At 40.0% G+C, this 26683-nt stretch overlaps 1 protein-coding gene across 1 annotated transcript in view; it reads left to right on the forward strand.

Annotated features, from left to right (window-relative positions):
* BRWD1 (bromodomain and WD repeat domain containing 1) overlaps window positions 1–26683 on the forward strand; it is a 128685-nt gene that overhangs the window by 1584 nt on the left and 100418 nt on the right. Inside the window, exons 5-8 of the mRNA XM_045501358.1 lie at window positions 22066–22216; window positions 24271–24369; window positions 24732–24892; window positions 26239–26460. Of these exons, the coding sequence (XP_045357314.1) occupies window positions 22066–22216; window positions 24271–24369; window positions 24732–24892; window positions 26239–26460 (633 nt within the window). The remainder of the gene's footprint in view (window positions 1–22065; window positions 22217–24270; window positions 24370–24731; window positions 24893–26238; window positions 26461–26683) is intronic.

The raw sequence follows: 26683 nt of genomic DNA on the forward strand, positions 1-26683 counted from the left end.
GTTTTAGAGCAGCATTGGCATAGATTTCAGTTTTCTTTTTATTGTGCTTTGTCAACTTTTTTAGTTGTGCTCACGATATAGAGTCCTTTTTTTAAAATGTTATTTAGTTGAGAGAGAGAGAACTCGCGTGCTTGCGAGTGGGGTTGGTGGGGAGGGGCAGAGAGAGAGAAGGAGAGAGAATCCCAAACAGGCTCTGTGCTGTCAGCGCAGAGCCCAGTTTGGGCTCCATCCCAGGAACTGTGAGATCATGACCTGAGCGGAAATCAAGAGTTGGACGCTTAACAGACTGAACCATTGAGGTGCCCCTAGCTTCGGTTTTATCCACTCATTTGCCCTTAGTGAAATAAAACGTTTTTTCAGAAAAATATTTTTGCCAATTGGTGTATTAGGAAAAAGTGTTTCTTAGTTGCCAAGCAATATCGGCATCTTGTATGAGCCATATTACTGATGACCAAACAAAAACTCTTGAAAGATCTTTTACTTGTGACAGTCATATTATCTGTAACGGAATTTGGTAGGATATGGTCACCATTCTTGGATTAAACAAAAGGACAAAAAGTAAACAAGGGGTTTATCATCTGCATATGAACGGTTAAGTATTGTTGACACTTAAAGTCTGGAGTAACAAAGGATTCTGTTTCAGTTGTCAATTTTAATGTTTACTGGTGTGGACTTTTTATAATTTTTTTTTTAATGTTCGTGTTTTTTGAGAGCGAGAGTGTGTAAGCAGGGGACAGGCAGAGAGAGAGGGAGACACAGAATCCGAAGCAGGCTCCAGGTTCTGAGCTGTCAGCACAGAGCGGGATGCAGGTCTCCAACTCAACAACTGCAAGATCATGACCTCAGCCGAAGTTGGATGTTTAACTGACTGAGCCACTTAGGCGCCCCTGGTTTAGATTTTTTAAAAGCAAGCACTTAAAATTGAATATTTCCAAGGAAGATTTAAAAAATTCAGCATCATGGCAGAGGTTTTGTTTTCTTGAATTTCTTATTTTGATATTTAAGTCTAGGAAACGTTTAAAGGACTATTCATTGTTTTACTTCTATCGATAAGAGAAAATCGCTTAAATCTTGAGATGCTGTAACTACTGGAAAATGCACTTTTATTTATTTTTTTATTTATTTATTTAAAAAAAATTTTTTTTTTCAACGTTTATGTATTTTTGGGACAGAGAGAGACAGAGCATGAATGGGGGAGGGGCAGAGAGAGAGGGAGACACAGAATCGGAAACAGGCTCCAGGCTCTGAGCCATCAGCCCAGAGCCCGATGTGGGGCTCGAACTCCCGGACCGCGAGATCGTGACCTGGCTGAAGTCGGACGCTTAACCGACTGCGCCACCCAGGCGCCCCTGGAAAATGCACTTTTAAAATTTGTGTATGTTTTTGGCTTCTTTGTTAGAGGTGCTTAAAACCCCACTTTTAAAATTCTGTTTAAAATTATCCTAGTTCTCTGTGGTATCTCCCTGTGATGTGCAATGCCCTGGGTCATGTCTCATCACCTGGCTCATAGGGTCTGGTGGATAATGTCCTTTTTGTCCTTTACCTTCTCCCGCCTCCACCCATTCCTAGCATTAAGTACGAAGGATGAACTTCTTGTGTATAGGAGAGTTAGTCTTTTGTCAGAGTACGTGAGTAGCTGCTAGTTCTCCAGAGTCTGCTCTTTTTTTTTTTTTTTTTTTTAAAGTTTATTTATTTGAGAGAGAAAGCATGAGCAGGGGAGAGGGGGAGAGAGAATCCCAAGCAGGCTCCACACATTCAGTGCAGAGTCCGGTATGGGGCTTGAACCCCATGAACTCTGAGATCGTGATCTGAGTGGAACCACCCAGGCGCCCCTGCTTTTCATTTAATTAAGAAGTATTTCAGATATACACAAATAATAATGTCATGAACCATTTTTGCTCTCTTTACTTTGGCTTCTATTTGAAGTATTTTTTTATAAATTACCAGTGCAAATCTTCAAACAGAAAAATAGTGAAATGAACTATACTACTTATCAACCTTGTGATTAGCAAAGAATGTTGCATCTGTTACCTCACTCCCCTGGGCTGTATTGTTTTAAAGCAAATACCAGACATTCCTTTATTTTATTAGTTAATATGCTGAAGTATTTTAAAGTAAATCCCAGATCTTACATGTCTTCTCTAAATTCTGCATAGAGCGTCTTGAAAAAATCGAAGGGCTATTTCTTAGACCACTGCAGTGCCAGCATCACACACAATCCAAAGAATAATGTTCTTTGATAATGTGTACATGTAGACATTACATTTATATATCTATAAGTGTAGATCTATATATGTCTATATGTGTCTAGATCTATATATCTGGACATTACATTTATATATCTAGTCCCTGCTCAGATTTTTCTTTTGTTCCTTGGATTTCTTTTCTTTTGTTTTTTTTTTTTAAGTTTATTTATTTTGAGAGAGAGAATCTCTCCGTGCAGAACCCAACTCAAGGCTCAAATCCATGAACTATGAGATCATGACCTGAGCTGAAAGAATTGGACGCTTAACCAACTGAGCCATCCAGGTGCCCCTCCTCGCATTTCTTTTTATATTTAGTTCAAATTGGTTTCAGGCAAGGTCCACGTGTTGTACTGAAGTTACTTTCCATCTCTTTTTATCTTCCAGAGTTTTTGTTCCTGTGCCATTGGTATTCTGAAGACATTTGAGATAGCCTGTAGAATGTTTCACATTCGGGTTTTGTCTGATAGTTTCCTTATGCTATTTGTTTCTTTGTGTTGTTTAGTTTACTCCTTTTTCTCAATAATAGTCCTCATTCTTGGATCAGAGTCATCTGGGGAGCTTTACAAAATCTGGATGCCCGGGCCATGTTCCACACCAGTTAAATCAGAATTTTTGTGGTGAGACTGGTTATCACTATAGTTTGAAACCTTTCAGGTGATTCCATTGTCACTGTTGACAGAGTTATAGTTTATCTTAGACTTGGGACTATGTTATCATTCCAACCTGTACTTTGGAAGCAAGAGTATTTTTGATACTTAAGACAATTGAGATTCTTTATCTCTCAATACCTAGCCCTGCGTTAGCAGTTGGGCTTGTGAATTCATAAAATGTAGTTCAGATTTTTATGATTTATAGGTGGTGAACACAAGAGAGGAAGAAGGAAATGGAGCTATAGAGTGGGGCCCGGGAGTGAGGAAGGACTCGATTTGTAGAGGAGCATGTTTAAATGAGGCGAATGTGATTCCATAGACTTCGTAATTTAGTAGTGTGCAGTTTTATAGGCCACTGTCTTCCTTAACCAGTAAATAAAATCTGAAAGTCCTTCTATTGGAGTTTATCATTAGGGGATTTATTGTCATGCTTTTTTAAAAAAAATAATGTTTGGGGCGCCTGGGTGGCGCAGTCGGTTAAGCGTCCGACTTCAGCCAGGTCACGATCTCGCGCTCCGTGAGTTCGAGCCCCGCGTCGGGCTCTGGGCTGATGGCTCAGAGCCTGGAGCCTGTTTCCGATTCTGTGTCTCCCTCTCTCTCTGCACCTCCCCCGTTCATGCTCTGTCTCTCTCTGTCCCAAAAATAAATAAACATTGAAAAAAAAAAAAAATAATGTTTGAGTAGCCCTATAGCACAATGAAGACTTAAAAGTTATTTTTATTTAAATATGCAGTTTATTAGAGTTATAAGTAGTAATTTTTCTTGTCTTTAAGTTACAAATCTTATAAATTTAGTGATATTTCTAGAAACAAGTTTATTTTATTTTTTATTGTTTAATTTGTAATGAGAATTTAATCTTAAGATATTTAACACCGCTTAATTGTCTTAAATTTCCTTGGGCATTTCACACTATGTTACAAATCTATGATTATTTCAGTCCCCTCAAGATGGCTAACTTTGTCAAATGTGTTACCTTTTTTTTTTTTTTAAGTTTATTTATTTATTTTGAGAGAGAGATTCCCAAGCAGGCTCTCTGCATTGTCCGTGCAGAATGCAGTGTGGGGCTTGAACTCCCGAACTGTGAGATCATGCCCTGACTGGGCAAGAAATCAAGAGTTGTATGCTTAGCTGACTGAGCCATCCAGGTACCCCTAAGTGTAATCTTTCTAAAATTTAACTTTTGTAAATATATTTTAAATTTACTGTAGTAAATTATTCTTTTTTGCTCTGCCAAACATTAAAAATAGTTCAGTCATTACAAAACTTGTTACTATATCAGAATAACTAATTGGCACCAATATATCAATACTTTCTTCTTTTTTTCATTTCTTAGTTGTCGATCTTCTTGGGTTATGAATTAACTCCCCAAATCAAGGCGGGGGTGGGGAAGCAGTATTACCATCGTGAACTCCCTACTGGATTAGGGAATCAGGCTTAAGGTAGATCATAAGGCTAGACTTGGAATTTGGGTGCCTAGTTAGATAGACTGTACTCGAGTGTCGGGTTGATCCTTTTTAATGGCAAACTTCCTTATTTACCTATTTAAAACAAAAACAACTTGGGGCGCCTGAGTGGCGCAGTCGGTTAAGCGTCTGACTTCAGCCAGGTCACGATCTTGTGGTCCGTGAGTTCGAGCCCCGCGTCGGGCTCTGGGCTGATGGCTCAGAGCCTGGACCCTGTTTCCGATTCTGTGTCTCCCTCTCTCTCTGCCCCTCCCCTGTTCATGCTATGTCTCTCTCTGTCCCAAAAATAAATAAACGTTGAAAAAAAAATTTTTTTTAAAACAAAAACAACTTTTTTGGATAACTGTATTGTAACTGACTCCACTATTTTGTTTTCATTGTGGGATTCTAGCACTAACCTCTTTCCTCTGGGGATTCTGCATTTCCTTTGTAGTTGACTATAGCGATTTATTCTATAGGCATTTCATTGATAATTTGGGAACACTTGATGATCATGGCAATATGATGACAAGTTACCGCCTAGCAATGTAACGTTATAGACATTAGAAACTTGGGTTTTTGTGCCGGGTATATGGGCTGTAATCCTGATTTGTGCTGCCTAGCAGGTGTTTAATCTTACGCAGTTTGTTTATTATTTACTTATTTATTTATTTAAAAATTTTTTTTAACGTTTATTTATTTTTGAGAGAGAGGCAGAGCATGAACAGGGGAGGGGCAGAGAGAGAGGGAGACACAGAATCTGAAACAGGCTCCAGGCTCTGAGCGGTCAGCACAGAGCCGGACGCGGGGCTCGAACTCACGGATCGTGAGATCATGACCTGAGCCGAAGTCGGACGCTTAACCGACCAAGCCACCCAGGCGCCCCTTATTTATTTTTTAATGTGAAATTTATTGTCAAATTGGTTTCCATACAACACCCAGTGCTCATCCCAACAGGTGCCCTCCTCAATACCCATCACCCACCCTCCCCTCCCTCCCACCCCCCATCAACCCTCAGTTTGTTCTCAGGTTTTAAGAGTCTCTTATGTTTTGGCTCCCTTCCTCTCTAACCTTTTTTGTTTTTTCCCTTCCCCGCCTCCATGGTCTTCTGTTAAGTTTCTCAGGATCCACCTAAGAGTGAAAACATATGGTATCTGTCTTTCTCTGTATGACTTATTTCACTTAGCATAACACTCTCCAGTTCCATCCACGTTGCTACAAAAGGCCAGATTTCATTCTTTATCATTGCCAAGTAGTATTCCATTGTGTATATAAACCACAATTTCTTTATGCATTCATCAGTTGATGGACACTTAGGCTCTTCCATAATTTGGCTATTGTTGAAAGTGCCGCTGTAAACATTGGGGTACAAGTGCCCCTATGCATCAGCACTCCTGTATCCCTTGGGTAAATTCCTAGCAGTGCTATTGCTGGGTCATAGGGTAGATCTAATTTTAATTTTTTGAGGAACCTCCACACTGTTTTCCAGAGTGGCTGCACCATTAGGCAGTTTATTTAATCTCTACCTCAGTTTCTTGAGCTGTGCAACAAAGATGATAATAATTGTATCAAAGCATTGGTAAACATGGGAAAAAAATGGCCTTCAGTGCCCGGCACACAGTAATAATCAGCATTTACAAGTAATGCTGGTAGAACAAAAGTCATGATTGTGTAGCCTGCCCCTTCCCTTAATTTATATTGGTAGGGTCTTAATGAGATAATAAAATACAGTCTCTCTGAACTCTTATGTCTAAATGAATGATACCTGCCACTTACCCCTTTATGGATGAACACAATGTGGGATGGGGCACTGATGGTACTTTGTAGCTCAGTGCTGAATAATGGTAGTGCTGTTGCTACATGTGAGTCACCCAGCCTTGACTGTGCTCCTTTATTTTAAGCCCTACTCCCAACATGGGGCTTGTACTCAGTATCCCGAGATCAAGAGCATGCTCTACTGACTGACCCAGCCAAGCACTCCAACTGTGCTACTTTGAAAGAATAGTTATTACTTTGTTTTCAGAGGCTCACCTAATCATAACATTTATTTGCATTTAAGGGACAAGTCACATGACTTTTTTCGTTTCAGATCTTCTAAATACTACAGATTGTTGCCAGCTAGTTCTGTTGGTTTCTGAGAAAGATTGTGGATAATCTCCAAGTGTGACTGTAGAGTTGTCTTTTTTCTTTTTCCAGTTTTTTATTTACATATGTTGTTAGGTATATACAAATATATAATTGTTATCTTTCTCTTGAATTGACTTCCCCTCTTTTTTTTTTTTTTTAAGTAGACTTCATTTTTTAGAGCAGTTTCAGTTCACAGCAAAATTGAGCAGAAGGTAGAGATTTCCCCCTGTAAGCGCATAGTCTCCCTCGTTATCCGCATCCCTCAGAATGGTATGTTTGTTGCAGTCGATGGAGCTATATTGACCCATCATAATCCCCCAAGTCCTTAGTTTCCATCACGACTCTCCTATGTTTACATTAGGTACTCTTAGTGTTGTACCTTTTGTAGGTTTAGACAAAAGACACGTACCCACTAATAGAGTATCATACAGAGTAATTCTGCCCTAAAAATCCTCTGTGCTCTGCCTGATTATCCCTCCCGCCCTCTCAACCACTGATCTTGTTCCTGTTTCCATAGTTTTGTGTTTTCCAGAATTTGACTTTTTTTTTTTTAATTGGGAAATGTTCTTTATCTCATAAAAGCTTCTCACCCCCAAGTCTGACTTGGCCTCACTTTACTACAGCCTGCCCAGCTTTCTTTCCATTAGTGATGGTATAGCACATCATTTTTTGTTTTCTCTCCTTTTAGTAAAGCCGTTTCCCCATGTGCTCACTTCTAGGTATGGTTCCTGTAAACAACATATGGTTTTATTATTCAGTCTTTTAGTTAGAGTCTTCAAACTATTTGCAATTTAGTTAACTTATGTAATTACTTAAAATTGTGTGAAGTCTACCAGGTACCTGTTTTTATATGTGTTCCATCTCTTTAGTACTGCTCTCTTTTGGATTATTACACTGTTCTTTATTGCTTTCTAGCTATATACCCTTTTATTATTATTTTAGTGGTTACTCTAGAGGTTACAAGTTACTTCACCACTTCCCAAATCAATAAAGTTAAAACTGTTAGTTGATACCCTTTTGTCCTTTGGACTATTATGGTATTTTATGTATGTTATGAATTTTCCAGATATTATTGCTGTAGTTTTAAAGTTGATATTCATTTGCTTACCCCCCTGTATACCTTTCCTGGTATTTTTAGTTCGTTCTTGTCTTCCCATTTGTCTTATCTGTGATTATTTTTCTTCAGTCTGCACAACTTACTCTGTTATTTCTTTTAATGAAGTTTTGTTGGCAATGACTTTGGTTTTCCTCTAATTTTTCCTTTTAATTTTCTTGGTCTGAAAACATTTTTGTTTTTATTTTAAAAATTTTTTTTAACATTTATTCATTTTTGAGAGACAGAGAGAGACAGAGTGAGTGGGGGAGGGGCAGAGAGAGAGGGAGACACAGGATCTGAAGCAGGCTCCATGCTCTGAGCTGTCAGCACAGAGCCTGACGCGGGGCTCGAACTCACAGACTATGAGATCGTGACCTGAGCTGAAGTTGGGACGCTCAAGCAACTGAACCCAGATGCTCTGTTATGTGTTTATTTTTAAAGATTGTTTTATTTATTTTTTAAGATTTATTTATTTATTTTGAGAGAGAGTACAGCATGCAAGCAGGGGAAAGAGAGAGAGGGAGATGGAGAGGAAGCATCCTGAGCAGGCTCTGCAGTGTGGAGCCAGATGCAGGGCTTGAATTCATGAACCGTGAGTTCAAGACCTGAGCTGAAATCAGGAGTCCTAACGCTTAACAGACAGAGCCACCTATGGTGCCCCTTAAAGCTTGTTTTAAAGGTGAAATTCTGATTGGTGTGTTTTTTTTTTCCTTGTAGCACTCCATATTAAAAAACTGGCATTCTTACTATTTCGCCTTTCAAGATAATGCTTTTTTTTCCTGGTTGCTTTTTAAGATTTTCATTTTGCCTTTGGTTTTCAGCAGTTTTACTGTGATATACTGTAGTTGTTACCTATTGCTGCATAACTGGCTACCCCAAAATATAGTGGCTTAAAACAACGCAGATTGTCTTTATCCCACGGTTTCTGTAAATCAGACTTGCAGGCTCAGCTGAACTGAGTCCTCTCAATCCCTCTCAAGGCTGTAATCCAGGTGTTGGCCAGATCTGGGGTTTCAACTGAAGACCTGACTGGAAGGGTCTGTTTCCAAGCTCACATAGTTTTTGGCTGGATTCAGTTCTTGGAGGGGGTTGGGCTGAGAAGTCTCAGTTCCTCCTTGTCTGTTGGCCACTCTCAGCTTCTTGCCACTTGTCCAAAATGGCAGCTTGATTCATCAAAAGGTGAAAGCGGAATAGGCAATAATAGTCTGCTAGTTAAGACAGAAGTCATAGTCTTCTGTAACCTTACAGGGGAAGTGGTATCGATGCCCTCCACGTTAGCTGGATTCTGTCAGTTGTAAGTAACCTACTCAAGGGGAGGGGATTTCATAAGGTTGGCAGTACCAGGAAGTGGGGGTCATTGGAGGCCACGTCAGAAGTTGCCTCCTCCAGGCATGTAGGTAGTTTTCTTTGCATTTATTCTGCTTGAGGTTGTCCGAACTTCTTGAACCTATAGGATATCAAATAGTCTCGTGTGTAAAGTTCAAAATGGGGGGGGGGGCACCTGGGTGGCTCAGTTGATTGAGTGTTCAGCTTCACCTCAGGTTGTGATCTCACCGTTCGTGGTTCAAGCCTTGTATCAGGCTCGCTGCTGTCAGTACAGAGCCTGCTTCGGATCCTTTGTCCCCTTCTACTCTGTCCCTTGCCTGCTTGCGCTCTTTCTCTCTCTCAAAAATAAATAAACCTAAAAAAAAAAAAAGTCCCAAATGAAAAGAATGGAAGAATGAGGCAGAAGAAGTATTTTGAAGAGATAATGGTTGAGCATTTTTAACATCTGGGGTCTTCTCTGGGACCACTGTTGACTACTTCCTCTCTTGGTTATGGATCATGTTTTGCTTTGTTGTGTATCTCATCTGTATCTCCTCCTCTTTTGAAGTATGCTGGGCTGTTTTGTGTGAAAAGAGTAGAGGTTTAGGTAATGTAATCGGTCTCGGTAAAGGATGCCCCCTTTTCTCTCAAGTTCTTAGTGCTGGGGGCTGAGTTATCTACGTTGTGTCGTGTTTGGTGGTCTCTGGGCTTTGTGGCAGCTGTAGTTGCAGTCAGTTCATTGGCATCCCACGGTTTAAGGATGGGACCAGGACTTGCCTCTCCAGCAGAGTTTGGGGTTTGGGCACAGGTGAGATTCCTGGGATGTCTGTTTCATAGCCAAGTTGCCAGCTTCCCAAACTTTGTAAGATCTTGCTCTGTTTTATAGCCCAGTTGCCGACTTTTTTGAGTTGCTGAGATCTCTTTGCTTTCCAGTTCTGCCGTCGGCTTTCTACTCTGCTGTCGCATCCCTCGCGTTCAGAGGGTCTCTGGAGTGCACTTGCAGTGGACAGGGGGCTCCCCCAGCTGTTCCGCATCCCGTCTTTCGCCCCGTGCAGTTGGTGACTCTGTCCCGAGGCCCCAAGCATTCTCCTCCTCAGGCATCAGGCATGATAGCCGGCAGGTGGCCGTGAAGTTTAAAAGGTTGGCAGGTTTTTCCTTATTCGGTTTTTCCTGTCTCTCTGCTACAGATCAAAGCAGCTGTGAATCTTTTTCTGGTCACAGACGGGCTCACCAGTTTCTGGGGTGGAGTTGATGCAGACGTGTTTTCTCAGCTCAGTGATGGGTTAAAACGTTATTTTTAAGCTAAACCAACCTGTTCTCATTGTTCAAGTGAGGGCAGTAGCTTCAGACATTATCTCTTGTTAATGGTTGGAATATGTGACTACATGCGGGGCATGTAACTGCAGTCTTCTGGGGGTGCACCTGTCCTTCCTGGCAGTAGTGGGTTCTCAGTGTTTATTGAAGGAGTTAAGGTGGCTTAATGCTTAAGGTGTGTTTTCTTTCTAAGAACCAATCATCACTAATTTGGTTATTAAATGATTTTTTTTGGTACGATCTTTTATTTCTTTAAATCTCTCAGGTCTGCGCTTCATTTGTAGGTCAGAGCAACTTACGGCACCAGGATGGCTGTGAAACATGGAAGTTATATGTCTTTTTTTTTTTTTTTTAAAGCTCTTTAAACCATTTCATTAGGAGTGTACAAAATAGAATCATTCAGTGATTATTTACTGTCTTTCCTTTATTATGTAGAAGTGGGAAAGTGGCATGTTGAGCACAAAACTTTTGTGTTAATGTTATGTAATAACCATAGCAGCATAGGATGAATTATGCGTGGGGTATTCAGAATTTGGCGGAGGCTTTGACTTTGCTTGTTATTGGTAATGGGGTGGGTGAATGACATTTGGATGTTAGACTCTAGCTACTTAGAAAAAATTCTCTATGTTGATTTTTTTTTATTTTTGAGAGTGAGATCGCACGCGCGTGTGGTGGAAGGGGAGAGGGAGGGAGACAGAAGGATCCGAAGCGGGCTCTGTGCTGAAAGCAGACAGCCTGATGTGGGCTCGAACTCGCTGAACCACAAGATCGTGACCTGAAGTTGGATACTTAACCGACTGAGCCACCTGGGCACCTCTCTCTATGTTGATTTTAATCGGTTTGCATATATTTGGCTTTAAAAACTTCCAGAGGCCACTTTGGCTCTAAGACTTGTGATGCTCCTTAATTATCTTGTTACTTGGCATTTTTCTTAGGATGCAGGATAGCCGATTGCAGTGATGCAGTGATGCGGGGAGTTGTGACCCTAGACAGCCTGGGTTCTTACTTTTAGCTTTGCCGTTTATCAGCTCTTTGGTTCTGGGCAGGTTCTTTGGTGTCTGTGCTTGTGTTTTCTCACCTGTAAAATGAAGGTGAATAGTTTGGAGGTATAGTAAGTGAGCGTATATAAAGTTCTTAGAACAGCATCAGGTAGTAATCACCGTGTAAGTGTTAACTATTGTCAGTAACGAAGAACTGAATCAGTCAAAACCTTAAAATACTTAGAAGTGTACCTTGTACGTTACAAGTCTGTAGTATTACCTATTGTTTTTGCTTAGAAAGTACCTTGTCCCAGGTCCCATAACTAGTTAGGTAGGGCTGTTAGCCACATTTCCTCAGGGTCAGAAGAGTCTAGCACCCTTCTTATTCCAGTATTTGTTAAACTCTCATTGGTATGTTTGAGGCTGGATTCCACATTGAGAGACTTTTGCTTGAGAAAGACTTTGTGGTAGAGCCTCAGTTTGTTTTCTATTATTATTTTTAATGTTTATTTTTTAATTTACATCCAAGTTAGTTAGTATATATAGTGCTATAATTTCAGGAGTAGATCCCAGTGATTCACCCCCTATGTGTAACACCCATACGAGTTGCTCATCCCAACAAGTGTCTTCCTTAATGCCCCTTACCCATTTAGCCCATCCCCTCACCAACAACCCCTCCAGCAACCCTCTGTTTGTTCTGTTTTTAAGAGTCTCTTATGTTTTGTCCCCCTTCCTTGTTTTTATATTATTTTTGCTCCCCTTCCCTTGTGTTCATCTGTTTTGTGTCTTAAATTCCTCATATGAGTGAAGTCATGTGATATTTGTCTTTCTCTGACTAATTTCACTTAGCATAATACCCTCCAGTTCCATCCACGTAGTCGCCAGTGGCAAGATTTCATTCTTTTTGATTGCCGAGTAATACTCCATTTTATATATGTACCGCATCTTCTTTATCCATTCATCCATCGATGGACATTTGGGCTCTCTCCATACTTTGGCTATTGTCGATAGCGCTGCTATAAACATTGGGGTGCATGTGTCCCTTTGAAACAGCACACCTGTATCCCTTGGATAAATACCTAGTAGTGCAATTGCTGGGTCGTAGGGTGGTTCTATTTTTAATTTTTTGGGGGAATCTCCATACTGTTTTCCAGAGTGGCTGCACCAGTTTGCATTCCTACCAGCAGTGCAAAAGAGATCGTTAGAGCCTCAATTTAAAGTCTTAAGTTTTGTCTCTATTAAATTTAGCTTCTATTTATATGTAAATGTTCGAAGATGTTGATAGTGGTCTTTCTATAGGGGTGTAACTAAAAAGTGATGTAATTAGTTCATTAGTCTTTTCTCTGTAATCTGACCAAAAATTGTCCTAATATTAAATAAAAATTTCTGGGGCGCCTGGGTGGCTCAGTTGGTTGAGCATCCAACTTTGGCTCAGGTCATGATCTCGTAGTTCGTGAGTTCGAGCCCCACATCCGGCTCTGTGCTGACAGCTTGGAGCCTGGGGCCTGCTTCGGATTCTGTGTCGTGTCTCCCTTTCTCTGCCCCTTTCCCCCTCGTGTTCTGTCTCTGTCTCGCAAAGATGAATAAACGTTAAAAAATAAATTAAATGAATAAAAATTTCTAACGTTTATTGTAGAATATTTAGAAAATGCGAAAGTGAGAAAAAAATCATGAAAGTGAGAGGTGTTTATTTTTCTTCATGCTAGACTCTAACAAAAATAGGATCTTTAAAAAGATACTATTTTGTGAATTCCTTTCAATTTCTCTGGAAAATTTTATCTATTTGTTGTACATTTGGTTGGTTTCTAGTTTTTTTTCTATTAGTGATTCCATGAATATCAAAGTAAGATCTGTGTCTTTGCATTTATACATAATTGTCACTTGTCATAAACTTCTAGAAACTTAATCATTGAGTAAAATGGTTTACCTTTTTTTTTTTTTTTTTTTTTTAAGTTTGTTTATTTATTTATGTAAGCTCTACACCCACAGTGAGGCTCAAACTCACCACCCCAGGATCAAAAGTCTAATGGTCTTCTGACTGAACCAGTTAGGCGGCCCTCAGTAGCTAATGTTTGAGTCATTTTTTTTTGCCAAGTACCGCACACAAGTTAGGAGATTTAACCTATGTAATCTCGTATCCTTTTAGCAATCCTATCACCTTGTATGTATTGTGATTTCCCAGTTTGAGATGAGTCGGGAAGGAACAAGTAACTTCAGTGAGGTTCTATTCCTAAGGGGCAGGTCCAGCTGAAGGCCGCTTTGTGTGATACTTATTCATGAACGTCTGATGCATTTGTTCAGTAAATGAATGCCTGCTGTAGTCAGAGTTCCGGGGAGACCAGTGTGGATGAGATGGACAAGGCTTCTGTTCTCATGGGGCTTTACACCCTCGGGGTAAAACTGACCTGAAGCAGCAGACAAGCTACTGTAATACAGATTCGCAGAGGTGTTAGGGATCGGGAAAGGGGGGGCAGAATATTTTAGGTGGGTGGGGAGGAAAAGCGCTTATTGATGGGGTAACCTTTGACCTGGAGGGCGGAAAGGAAATGTGGAGCCCTGAGAGAGGACGGGTGGAAAGAGTGGTTGCAATCCGTCTTAAAAACCTGCGTGACCTCTGACCCACCAGTTACAGGCTTAAGACGTTTTTGAAGGAAGTTTGTTTTGTGACTTGACAATTCATCTTTTCTGAATTACCTTTTTATATCTTTTACTTGCTTTTCCACTGCTGTCTTAAGCCATTTTGTAAGAATTCTTCATCTCTAGGTTATTCTTTAGTCTGCTGAGTTCTAGGTTCCTTTCCCAGCTTGCAGGCTGCTTTTTAGTTTCGCTGGGAGGTTTTGTTTTTCCAGAGGTTTAAGATTTTTACTTTTGTTATATCTGTGAATCTTTATTTTGTCTTTAGGGCTGTCCTTAAAGCCCTTCTGTACTCCAAGATTAATATTTTAAAAGGCAGTGTTATGTATTTATTCCTCAATACTTTTTCTAGTCTGTTTGTAGTTTCTCTGTGATGTCTCCATGTTCAGTTTATTTGAGCATGTGGTTGATGTGAGGTATGAATCTAGCCTTTTGCAAATTGTCAGTTTGCAAGTACTGTTTGAGTCTTGTCTCCTTTCTCTACAGGGAGCGCTGTCATCATTTACTACGTTCTTGCTGACTTGCATCTGGACTTTTCTGTTCCTATAATATCCAGTTCTATTTTAGTGGTCAAATTTTATATATATATTAAAATTCTTTAAATGTTTATTTATTTGAGGGAGACATGACTTGAGCCAAAGTCGGACGCTTAACCAACTGAGCCACTCAGGCACTCCTGACTAGGTTTTATTTCTGTTGGTCGTTTGGAATATGACAGACTTCTCAACGAAATGATGAACTAAGTCTGACTAGAAGATGTTTTGCATTAATCTTGAAATCTGTGATCTTTACTATGTTCATGCGGCTGGAATTGTTACTTGATCAGTACTTTACTATTTCATATCTTCTGTAGGCTGTTGCATGTTTAAAATCCATACATTTTGAAGTGTGCCTCTTGTTTTAATACATCTTGTGAAGCAATATTTAAAAAAAAAAAAGAAAGGTTTGGCTTTTGGGAAGTATTTGTCTCTTCATTAAGTTCCATGTAGGATGCAGACTTTTAATTAGTCTTCACACAGGCTTATTTTAATTATGTTCTGCTTAGAAAATTTAGTTATTTTCACATGGTACAACAGAATAATCTCAAGTTTAATGGTTTCTTTTCAGAACTCAGTTGATTTAAGGATAAAGCCTTGAGTATTTTGCTTTTTGAATTTTGTTCTTTTCAGATGATCTTACTCTATTTGATGGTCTGAACTCCCTGTCAAGGAATATTAGAAGTTGGGCGCACCTGGATGGCTCAGTCATTTAAGGGTCCGACTTTTGATTTTTATTCAGGTCATGATCTCAGGGTTGTGAGATTAAGCCCCTGGCATTGGACTCTTCACTGACAGCACGGGGCCTGCCTGGGATTCTCTCTCTCCCCCTCTGTCTCTCTGTTCCTCCTCTGTGCGTTTTCTCTTTCTCTCTCTAAACATTTAAGAAGGATATCAGAAATCAAAAAGTATAAAAAATCTTAGATTTCTTCTGAATAATTTATAATTTGGAAAAGCTTTTATAGTCTAGAAGTTGGGGTCATTGTTTTGCTAAGGGAAGAAGAAAATGAAATGAATAGATTGCATAGAAATGCTAACTAAGGATATATCTTCAATTAGTATTGGCTTAAGCATTAATAGTATTTTCCAGGCAAGCCTCACTTTATAGGATGGCTGGTAGGTGACTTTGCTTCAGATTTGCAGGTTGGTGGACAATGCTGTTATGATTTGTGTGATTGCACTGCATGTGATAACAGCCTCATGAAATACTTCATTTCCTTAGAAGCAGTGGCCTAAATCATAAAGATATATAATGCTTTCTTTCATTTAATGGTTTCATTAAAGATAGTCTCTGTCTCTTGGATAGGGCAGATTGACATTTGGTTTTTTCCTTCTCAAACTTTTCGTTTTATTGTTACCATCATATCCTAGAAATAATGGGAAAGAAGGTTTTTTTTTTTTTTTTTTTTTTTTAACCCCCTGCTGTGGTTCTTTTATTAGGGAGCAGAATTTTTCAGGAACATTCTCCTGCCCTAGAAGATTTCTTCTCTGTTTCATTGGCCAGAACTAGATCAATGGCTGCCTAGTTAGGAAAGAGTTTAGAAAAGCGAGGCTCTGCTGAAGTTGGGGAGGTAGTGGCTATTGGATAAGCAAACATGGTCTGCTCTGGGAAGCTAATAAACTCTTTTCTGAATTAAAATAAAAGCTTTTTTTTCCTTTTTTTCTTTTAAGATTTTATTTTTAATCTCTACACCCAGTGTAGGGCTTGAACCCACAGTCCTGAGATCAAGAGTCTCACTCTCTACCAACTGAGCCAGCCAGGTGCCCCAGAATAAATGCTTTTGAATGAAGGATTTTCATGCTAACATTAGAACGTTTCTCTGCCTAGGTACTTTTGTATAAACCGAGGGTTAAGCTCTTTTCCCCTCTTATTTCTATAACGATATTTATCCTGCCATTGACTACTAAGCTTGCATTTTTTTTTTAATTTTTAAAAATTCACTTATTTTTAAAAATATGCCTCATGCCTAGTGTGGAGCCCACAGTGGGGCTTGAACTCACGATCCTGAGCTGAGATCAAGAGTCGGATGTTTAACCGACTAAGCTACCCAGGTGCCCCAAACTTGTATTTCTTTATAAAGCTTAGAAAAGAGGCCGAGAACTTGTATCAACCAGAGGCTGAGGGGACTTACTTAAGGAAGACGCCAATTTTTAATTTTTGTGTGAAAGATCATGCTCCGTATTCCTTCTTGTTTCATTGTTGTATGCTCATTGTATAAGAGTTGTGATGTGCTGTGGTAGTTTACTTAGGCATTTTCCCTTGTAAGTTTCTAGATGTAGTTTAAAATGATCAGGGAAAAACTAAAGGTCAGATGGGTATATGTTACACTTGATCTTAGCCAAAAGGCCGAGAAGCGATCACATAGGTATATATTAAAGATATTAAATATTGGGGTGCCTGGGTGGCTCACTTGGTTAAAGTGTCTGACTTCGGCTCAGGTCATGAACTGGCTGTTCATGAGATCGAACCCCGCACTGGGCTCTGTGCTGACAGATTCACATTCTGCTTCACATTCTGTCTCCCTCTCTCTCTGCCCCTCCCCCACTCGTGTGCACGCTCTGTGTTTCTCTTCTTCTCTCTCTCAAATAAACGGAAAAAAAAAAATATATTAAATACTCATTCTAGATCCTCGTTACATGACAGTATCCCAAACTTGACAGAAAAAGCTCGTTTCTCCCATAACTTTGCAGTTACGTTCTCTAGACTCTACTACCACTTTACAGCTGCTTCCCTGGGCTTGAAGAAGCTCATGGTCACCGCATTATTTGGTAATAGTGGTGGTAATACAGTGATCCTATGATTGCGGCTGAAAACCTTCCTGAGACTAAGTATGGCTACCCAAAATAAGATGGTACGGAGAGTGGCTGTTTGACTGTTGGAAGGGACTTAGTTCTGGCCTGATTTCCGAGGACATCGTATAACTGGCTTACTCATTGAAGTTGCTGGTAGAGATTGTTACTAACATTCAGGTATAGGACTTGAAAGTAATGAAGGAACGTTATCTATCATATTGATTTGGTCAGTATATCTTTAATAATCTAGAACCATTTTCTGTTATTTTTGGGACTAGAACTGCATTACTCTCCAGAAACACTTTGTCTTATACAAATATAGAGTAACAGTCTCTCCTCCCCCCATCTTTGATAGTTATGCTGGAATCCTTAGAAATGTAACGAATCTATAAATCCCTTTATGGGAATCACAGCTGCTGCATGGAATCCATGTTCCTATTAATGCCTGGACTTGGCCTAAGTTTACTTGCCTATGTTGAAACTTCCTGTTATTTTAATGATGAGTTTTACTGCTTCTTCAATTCAGGCAGTGAGTTTAGTCCTATAAAGTTTCCCTTCTAGATCATTTAAGAGAGAGAATAAAATCATATCCAACACTGGGAAGCACTCTGTCTAAACTTTTCTGTCTCTGTCTTTTCTATCTAGAGAAGTTGTTTTTGCCTTTGTGTGTTACAGCTTGTCTTCAAGAGCAGGTGTCCACTCAGGAGACAGGCTTGAGTGTGTAACCTCAAAACAAAGCCAATTGAGAAGGACAGATAAATGCTTTCACTCATATGTGGAACTTGAGAAACTTAACAGAAGACCATGGGGGAAAGAAAGGGGGGAAAAATAGTTACAAATGGAGGGAGGGTAGCAAACCATAAGAGACTTTTAAATAACAGAGAACAAACTGAGGGTTGATTCGGGGGGAGGGGCAAATGGGTGAGGGACATTGAGGAGGGCACTTGTTGGGATGAGCACCGGGTGTTGTATGTAAACGATGAACCATGGGAATCTACCCCCAAAATCAAGAGCGTACTGTACATGCTGTTAACCAATTTGACAATAAATTATATTAAAAAAACCTGAAAGCCAATTATGTCAGTTCTCTATCTACCTGAATAGTCAAAATCTTAAAGCTATTAGAGTGATTGTCTACTGTATAAGAAGCCATGTTGCCATTGCCCAAGTCCTTTTATCTTTCTTAAGCCTCGTGGACACATTATTTAGGTTGATCAGTGCAGAGTACTTCGGTGGGGTTTTGTTTTCAGATTTGCATTCCTGACAGGTTCTTAGATCTGTGATTTTCTTGGCCCTGTTGGAGTTACCTTCTAGTTCCTCCTATCTTTCTTTCCCTTCCCATGATGAGCTAATTATCTATAATAGATTTGGAACTTGTACATGCTGACACTTTGAAGCACAAGAGTGCTAATTAGTATTATGAAACACTTTGATGTCTACCTGAGCTTTGATAGGTCTTTGGGGTTTTGCCTTGGGATATCTGTCAAGGTAGGAAACAAAAGTCATGTTGAAAAGTTGAAGATATTTTATTTAGCCTCTTCTGTCACTAGTGCTTATGAACAAAAACTTTATATTGAATCTGGGCTTTTTTTTAAAAAAATATTTATTTGTAAGTAATTTCTGCACCCACTGCGGGGCTTGAACTCAAGAGTCACATGCTCTGTTGGCTGAGCCTGCCAGGCGCCCCGAATCCAGGCTTGTTTTATATTTGAGTTAATGCATAAGAACCAGAAGTGAGATCTTGAACTATGTTTCAGGTTTTCTTTGGGGCAGCGTTTCTTAGGAGTTTGAAAATGTATGGGGCATTGCTGGTGTTGTGTGGCATGGGGAGTGCTGTCGGCACGGACGGAAGGGAGCCAGGAGTACTGTGTGTTCTGCGCATATGCACTGTCCAGAGCAGCACTTTGTCTTTGCTCACACGTTGGTGATGTCACAGTTGAGAAACCTCATCTCGTGATTGAGGAACCTTAATGCAGTGTTAAAGTTTAGGACAGATACATTCAGATCAGGTGTCATGAGGCCTCTTCATGAGTTTAACTTACACGGTAGCTTTTGTGTTTTTATTGTTTTGAAGTATAATTGACTTAAACTGCACACATTTATAAAGGTTCAGGTTGATGACTTCGAATGCGTGTGACACTGAAGAACCCATCTGTAATACCTCCTGCTTTTCTTTGCTCCCTGCCCCCAGCAACGTCTGGTCTGTTTTCTGTCACTGTAGATTAATGTGCATTTTCTAGAGTTTTGTGTAAATAAAACCATACAACATGGACTCTTTTTCTGGCTTCTTTCAGCATAATTTTGAGATTTCATCCATGTCATCACGTGTTATTAATGTGTCACATATGTTTCTTTTTTTATTACTGGATAGTGTTCCATTTTACAGATGCACCGTAACGTGTATATCCAGTGACCTGTTAGTGGCCATTTGGGTGTGTCCACTTTTGGGATTTTAACAAGAAAGATGTTTCAGTCATGTGCAAACTTTTTTTTAAAGAACTTTTAATTACTTTTCTGTACAGAAAATATAATGGTGTCCACTTAGCCCAGTTTGGGGGCCAGTTTTTTTAGGCTTCGCCTTTTTCACCTTGGCGATGCGAGCCACTGACTTTGGACCTGGGATGTTGCCTCCCCAGTGACTGCGGGTCTCATCGTATCTGTCATTGTCATTGGTCCCGATAGCTTCCAGCAGCTTAGCCAGAGCTCCTTTTTCTTCTGAGTTAACCTGTGGGAAGGTGACAGTGGTGCCGGTCTTCCTGGGGACCAGACACCCCAGCCTGGCCTTCCTCTTGATAATGCGGTAAGGGACCCCCGTCTTCGGACACAGGGCAGGCAGGGAGACAGCCCACTCACTGGGATCCACCTCGTGTGCAGTCGCTACCTGCCAAGCCTTCTTGCTTTCCACCAGGGCGGCGACAGTTATTAACCCCAGCTCGAAGGACAGGCAGCCTCTTGGAGGGGACATCCCCTTTCCTGATCGCTCTCTTCTCAGCCTGGACTAACAGTCTCTTCTCCTTCTCTTGCTTTGTCTCTGGGCTGTACTTGGGGGCCAGTTTAAGCATTTGAGTAGCCATTTGCCCATCCCAGGCATGGGTGAACCGGTTAATTGCAGGAGGCACTCTCTTAGACGTTTATAGAGAACAGCCCTTTGTTCCCGCGGCCAGATGTAGCAGGGCCATGTGCACGTACAGACTTCTAGTATGAACATGTGCTTTTCTTTTTCTTGAGTAAATACCTAGGAATAGAATAGCTGGTTAATACGGTAGGTATATGTGCTATTAAACTGCCCAACTGTTTTCTTTCTATCTCTCTCTCTCTCTTTTTTTTTTTTTTTAACTTTTATTTGCATTTATTTTATATAGAATTTACTCCCAGGCTGTAAGTTTTGTTTCTTCATTTTCTTCTGGGATATCTTTTCTGTCTTTGCAGCTTCCTCTTCCAGCTTAGGAGCAGTCTGCCCTTTTAGTAAGGATTGTCTCAGTGTGGCAGGGAGAGCTCATCTATGGGTTAATCTGACCATGAGCCCTGTAAGCTCTATACTGCGCCCTGCAGGCTTTGTTTACCTGGATGTGCTCAATGACCAGAGGATCATCTACATCCTTAGGTTCAGCATGACTCTGCATTTTTAAGCATGTTCACTAAAAATTGAGCGCTCTTTTTGGACCACTGATTCTGTGTCCAGCCCCACTGTGTGGCCTGGGTGCACCTATCAGCTCTACCATGGCAGTGATGGAAGGGCATACATTGCTTCTCTAAGGTGGTGTCCTTTGGATACGCATACCCTCGATGGCCTGGGCAGTTTCCCCTGGGTCCTTGAAGTGAACACAGGGATTTGAGCCTCTTGATTTGTGTGATTATGTAGGGTTTCCTGGGTCAAGTGAATAGCGAACCATTTTCAAAGATCACCCCAGGCTGCCTATGGGAAGAGTGGCCAACTGTTTTCCAAAGTGGTTGTGCTATTGTACGTTCCCACCAGCAGTTTCTCCACGTTCTTGCCAATCTTGGTCTGGTCCTTTTGATTTTAGCTATTCTAACAGGTGTGTAGTAATATCTCATTATGGTTTCAATTTGTTACCAATGAATGGTGCTGTGCATCTTTAGAGTGTGTGTATGTGTGTTTGATGGTCTGTGTAAATCTTTCTCCTGTTTTTAAAAGTTAGTTTTTGTTTTTTTTTTATAATTGAGTGTTGAGAGTTTTTTTAGATTCTAGATGCAAGTCGTTTATCAGATAATATGCTTTGCAAACATTTTCCTTCAGTCTGTGGGTTGTTGTATTCACGCTCTTTTGACGAAAACGGAAGCTGTTAATTTTGATGAGGTCTAGTGTATGGGCTGGTTGCTGTGCGGATTGTACGACTGTTGTCATATGAGAAATCTTTGTCTAACCTCAGGCCATGATTTTCTCCAGGGTTTTCTGTGATAAGTTCTGCAGTTTTAGATTATACATTTAGGTACGTGATCTGTCTTAAGATAGTTTTTGTTTATGGTGTGATGTATGGATCAAAGTTAATTAAAAGAGAAACCTTTTTGGCAAATGGATATCCAGTGGTTCCAGCACCATTTGTTGAGAAGATGATCTTTTCTCCTTTGTGCTTTTGTCAGAAATCAGTTGTCCTTATATAACGATTCCCGAAGTCAGATATTATTTTCATAACTCAACTTTGTATTTTTTTAAAGCTGCTTTGGCTTTTGTAGGCGCCTTACATTTCAATGTGAATTTTAGAATAAAATTAATCAGTTTCTACAAGACAGCCTGCTTGGATTTTGATTGGGATGGCTTTGAACCTATAGATGAGTTTGCTCTTTATTTAATGTCTCTCAGCAGTGATTTATAGTTTTCGTTGTACATGTTTCTCACATGTTTTGTCACACTTACCCCTGGCTGTTTAATGTTTTTTGATGCTATTGTAAATAATGTTTAAAAAACTTGCTCTCCAATTAGGTCTTGTCCAATAAGCATGTGGCTCCTGATCATCTGTTGCAAATCTGCCAGCGCATTGGTCCCATGTTGGATAAAGAAATTCCACCCAGTATTTCAAGAGTCACTTCTTTACTTGGTGCAGGAAGGCAGTCTTTGCTACGTACAGCAAAAGGTACCTTAATTTGAAGAAGTGTTCTGCTTTGTAGCTTAATGATAATTATAATTGTGAAGTAATGTAAGCATTGTGGAAGAAAGGCGATATGTAACTATAAACCATGCTGTGGACTATAAAATTCTCTGCATTTAGCATAGACATTGAATTTTACTACGTAAGTGTTTAATGGGTCCTTCTGCATTAAAAAAAATGACAAAGGTATAGATGTTAAGCGAAAAAGCTTGAATTTATTCTGAGATGTGTTTGAGGTTTTCTTGATGTGAGTTCTTAATTTTCTACTTTGTAGCTCACTTATAACTTTACTGAATGTAATTGTATGTGTCTAATAAACTCTTTAAATGCTAGAAGTATTTTATTTGGTATTTAGATTCCGAAAGCCCTTTGTTATAAGGGGAAGTGATTTTCTAAATTTGGGAGCAGTTTGAAAACAAGCACCAAAAATGTACAATTGCATGGTTCTTTTTTCACCAATTTAATTTTTTTGCAAAGTTATGTGGTAGCAAAATGTTTGGAATTGTTGTTCTTCTCCTGTTAGCTTGGTATAAATCACTTAGACTAAGTACATGTATGTGATATGATCTATGTATACAACGTGGCCTAACTGCTGATGGGCAAGAATGTTGGCTCTTCGGATCCTGAGCATCCGTCCAGTTCGTCCCCCGTGATTATCTTTAAGATCTGTTGCTGATGTGATGCCACCTCTTAGGTGTGCCACCAGTACAAAGCTTGACTGAGAAAGAACAACCCTCCTTCTTGGTTCCATGCCAGACCGCTTTGTCGCCCTTAGTCATTTCTTAGTGCTCTGTGGCCCTGCCACACTGTGGCTTGGCTCAGGAAACTGTTCTTACTCTCCCTTCTCTGTGTTCCTATTCACCTTGTAATTATTCTATTTTAGGCTGTTATGTAGTAGTTGCCCCAAATGGCCTGTTTCCCTCTGTTTTCTTTACTTGTGTCAAGCTCCGTGTTGTTTTGTGATGAGCACTGCTTTAGAACCGGCAGACCTTAGAAGAGACTTGAGCCAGCTGCCCTAGGGTAGGGTCCGTATCTCTCTGTTTTGTACTAGTGTCACGAGAGGATGCCTTGTAACCGCTCTTTGGTCATGATGGTGGCGATGAATCCATTCATGTAAAACGTAACATGCGTGTTAGGTTGGGGCACCCGAGGCTCAGTAGAGGTTTCTGTGATGCCTTCCTTCCCTTCCTCTTTCACTTGTGAAGAAGCTGATTTCTGGCCCAGCGTAATCTGTGCTCTGCTGCTCTCTCCTCTAGGGGGGGCAGATGATGTTTCTTCGTATGTATTTGCCGATAGGTCAAAGAGGGACGGGACTTGAGAATGAGTGTTCAGACTCCCAGATCCTACATGCGTGCTCTTGTGTAAAGGATTATCCATGATCCCAAAACAAGAGGAAAGGCATTTGATTTTGTCCGTATTTCCTAGGGAGATTAAAGTCATGGTAATATTGGCCAAAATTAATTTTAAAACTCCGTTAATGTTTTAAGGATTTTCATATAGATCAAATTTTTCTTACAAAAATTTCCATTTTTGGAAAGTTGGATCAGTTGTGATTAAGATCTCGTATCACTAATACTGTGTGGTATGATTCTGCATGGCAAAATAAAAACTTACTTGGCATTGAATAGGACTCGGAAGTCCAGTGATCTGGTTGTATGGTCCATGTAGACTTAACCACTTGCAGCGGATCTCTTTCAAGGTCCTGGAACCTTTGAGCCTCAGTTACCTCACTTGTACATTGGCGATCATACCTACCTCACAGGGTTGTTGTGAGGATTCAATGAGATCATGTACGTGGAACGCACTTTGTAAATTGTAAAGTGCTACGCTGATGTTAGTTGTTGTTGTTGTATCTGAGATGTCTTCATTTTTTTTCCCTTCAGAAATAGTCTAATAAACCTCTAGGGCTTTTCTGTTAAAGTATATTAGTTGGTACAACTTTGAATAAACAGTTTATTACAATATACGTAAGTATTCTATAAAATCTTTCTTGGGGTTAACTTTCAAGATTTTATGTGTATCTAAAATTCGTTTTAAAGACTGCAGGCACACAGTTTGGAAGGGCTCTGCCTTTGCTGCTCTTCACAGAGGAAGACCTCCCGAAATGCCGGTGAATTATGGTTCCCCACCAAGTCTTGGTGAGTGAGCTTGCCTTTTCAGATGAGCGAAACAGTCTTTTTACTTTCTTGACCAGTTTTGTAACTGCTCTATTAAAATTTAAAAGGAAATACTGGTAGTAGTGTTCAGTAGTGATGAGTACCAGTTTCCAAAGTGGTTTTCCTGAAGTTATTCCTAAACGCAATAAAAATTAATGAAAGACAATCTTGTTGCAATAAGCCCTTAATAGTGATTATAGTAAAACAGAATTGGGGAGAAACGTGTGTCTGTCCTTAGGATTTCTGGAACATAGGTTCTGTGACCTCTAGAAATTGTTGTGGAGTTTTTCGTTTTTTTACGTATTGGCTCTTCCTTAACCATTTTCATTGTTTTTATTTCCTAGTGGAGATACATCGAGGAAGACAACTCACAGGGTGTTCCACTTTTAGCACAGCATTTCCAGGAACCATGTATCAGCACATCAAAATGCACAGAAGGATTCTCGGACATCTGTCTGCTGTTTACTGTGTAGCATTTGATAGGACAGGACATAGAATCTTTACAGTGAGTTAATGTTTTAAACTCAATTTGGTATCAATCTGGAGCACTTGCGTGTGGGTTAGAATCATCTAGGCAATCTTCTAAAACATGTAGGTTCTATGCTTCCTATTCTCAGGGATTTTGACTCCATGGGTCTGATGCGGGGCCCATGAATTTGCATTTTTATTAAGTAGCCCAAGTGACTCAGATGCAGGTAGCTAGGCCTTTAAGGTGTTGGTGAGACATTGATGTAGAGCCGTGGTTCATGGGCCTGATTGTCAAGGATCTTAAAAATATACACGCCTGGGGCGCCTGGGTGGCGCAGTCGGTTAAGCGTCCGACTTCAGCCAGGTCACGATCTCGCGGTCCGTGAGTTCGAGCCCTTCGTCAGGCTCTGGGCTGATGGCTCAGAGCCTGGAGCCTGTTTCCGATTCTGTGTCTCCCTCTCTCTCTGCCCCTCCCCCGTTCATGCTCTGTCTCTCTCTGTCCCAAAAATAAATAAACGTTGAAAAAAAAAAAAAATTAAAAAAAAAAAAAAATACACGCCTCATACTTCCCCTCCAGCCTATTCTAGACCTGCTAATGATGTTTCTAGTATGTCTAATAACCAGAACAAACCAAAAAACTTCCATAAAAATCTAAATCTCTACAGGTGATTCATACTCACATCGATTACTCATTGATACAGAGAAATTGATTACTTGAATACTGCAAGATTATTTTACAATTATTATAAAACTATACATAAATATTTGTAATTTAATTTACCATTTTAATATTTTAAGGGAAAATTATAAGGGGTCACAAATTTAAGTTTCCTTTTTCAGTTGCGAGATTCGGAGTAGAGACTGAAAAGTGGGCTGAGTTAGATGGGTGTTGGCTGGTGGTACAGATTTGAGACTCTGTTGTCTGGTTATTTAGAATGAGGGTGCTAGTCCCATTATTTTTTAGTTGTTTTTGGGATTTCCACTCAGCCTGTGATCCGTATATCTGTCCTAACGTGTGTCAAATTATTTAGCTTGATGTGAGCTAAACTGACATTTAACCATTGTTAAGTGAAATATGTGAGTGGTGAACTTTTGGTTGGGCTCATTATTTGGCAGGCAATTTTGGGAAAATAGTATTTATAATGTGGTCTCGTCCACAGAAATGAAAACTTCACAGTTTTTTTATGTAGATGTGATTTGAGGAGGAAAAGAACTATTGTTCCGTAAGTGTTCTGACTGTAAGATTCATAATTTATAGAGTATTCTACAGTTGGAAAGAGGAGTTATAGATACTTAATTTAAGTGACATATAAATGGTATTTTTAAAACTGCTGTAAAGGACTTGCTGTGTTAACATTTATTTTGGGGTATATTTTTTCTTAGGGTTCAGATGATTGTTTGGTGAAGATTTGGTCAACACACAATGGCCGCCTATTATCCACATTAAGAGGTCATTCTGCAGAAATTTCAGATATGGCGGTCAACTATGAGAATACGATGATCGCTGCAGGGAGCTGTGATAAGATCATCAGAGTGTGGTGCTTGAGAACTTGTGCCCCGGTCGCTGTGCTCCAAGGACACACGGGGTCAATCACATCTTTACAGGTAAACTAGGTTCAGTGTGCATATATGTATATGATCTCCTTTTCCTTTGACACTCTTTCTCCTCAGAGGTGACAAATAGTAAGATGCTTAGCAATTGTGTGATCTGTTTTAGTAACCAAGAGAAATGTAATTAATCATACCTCCATGACTCTTGGAAGGGTGATGTAATGTCTAATGCAGTTAGAGCTTTACAGGAAGGCTTGATGGATGACGTATTGCTTCT

The sequence above is a fragment of the Leopardus geoffroyi genome, chromosome C2 (genome assembly GCF_018350155.1).
Source record: "Leopardus geoffroyi isolate Oge1 chromosome C2, O.geoffroyi_Oge1_pat1.0, whole genome shotgun sequence".
Taxonomy (NCBI): Eukaryota; Metazoa; Chordata; class Mammalia; order Carnivora; family Felidae; genus Leopardus; species Leopardus geoffroyi.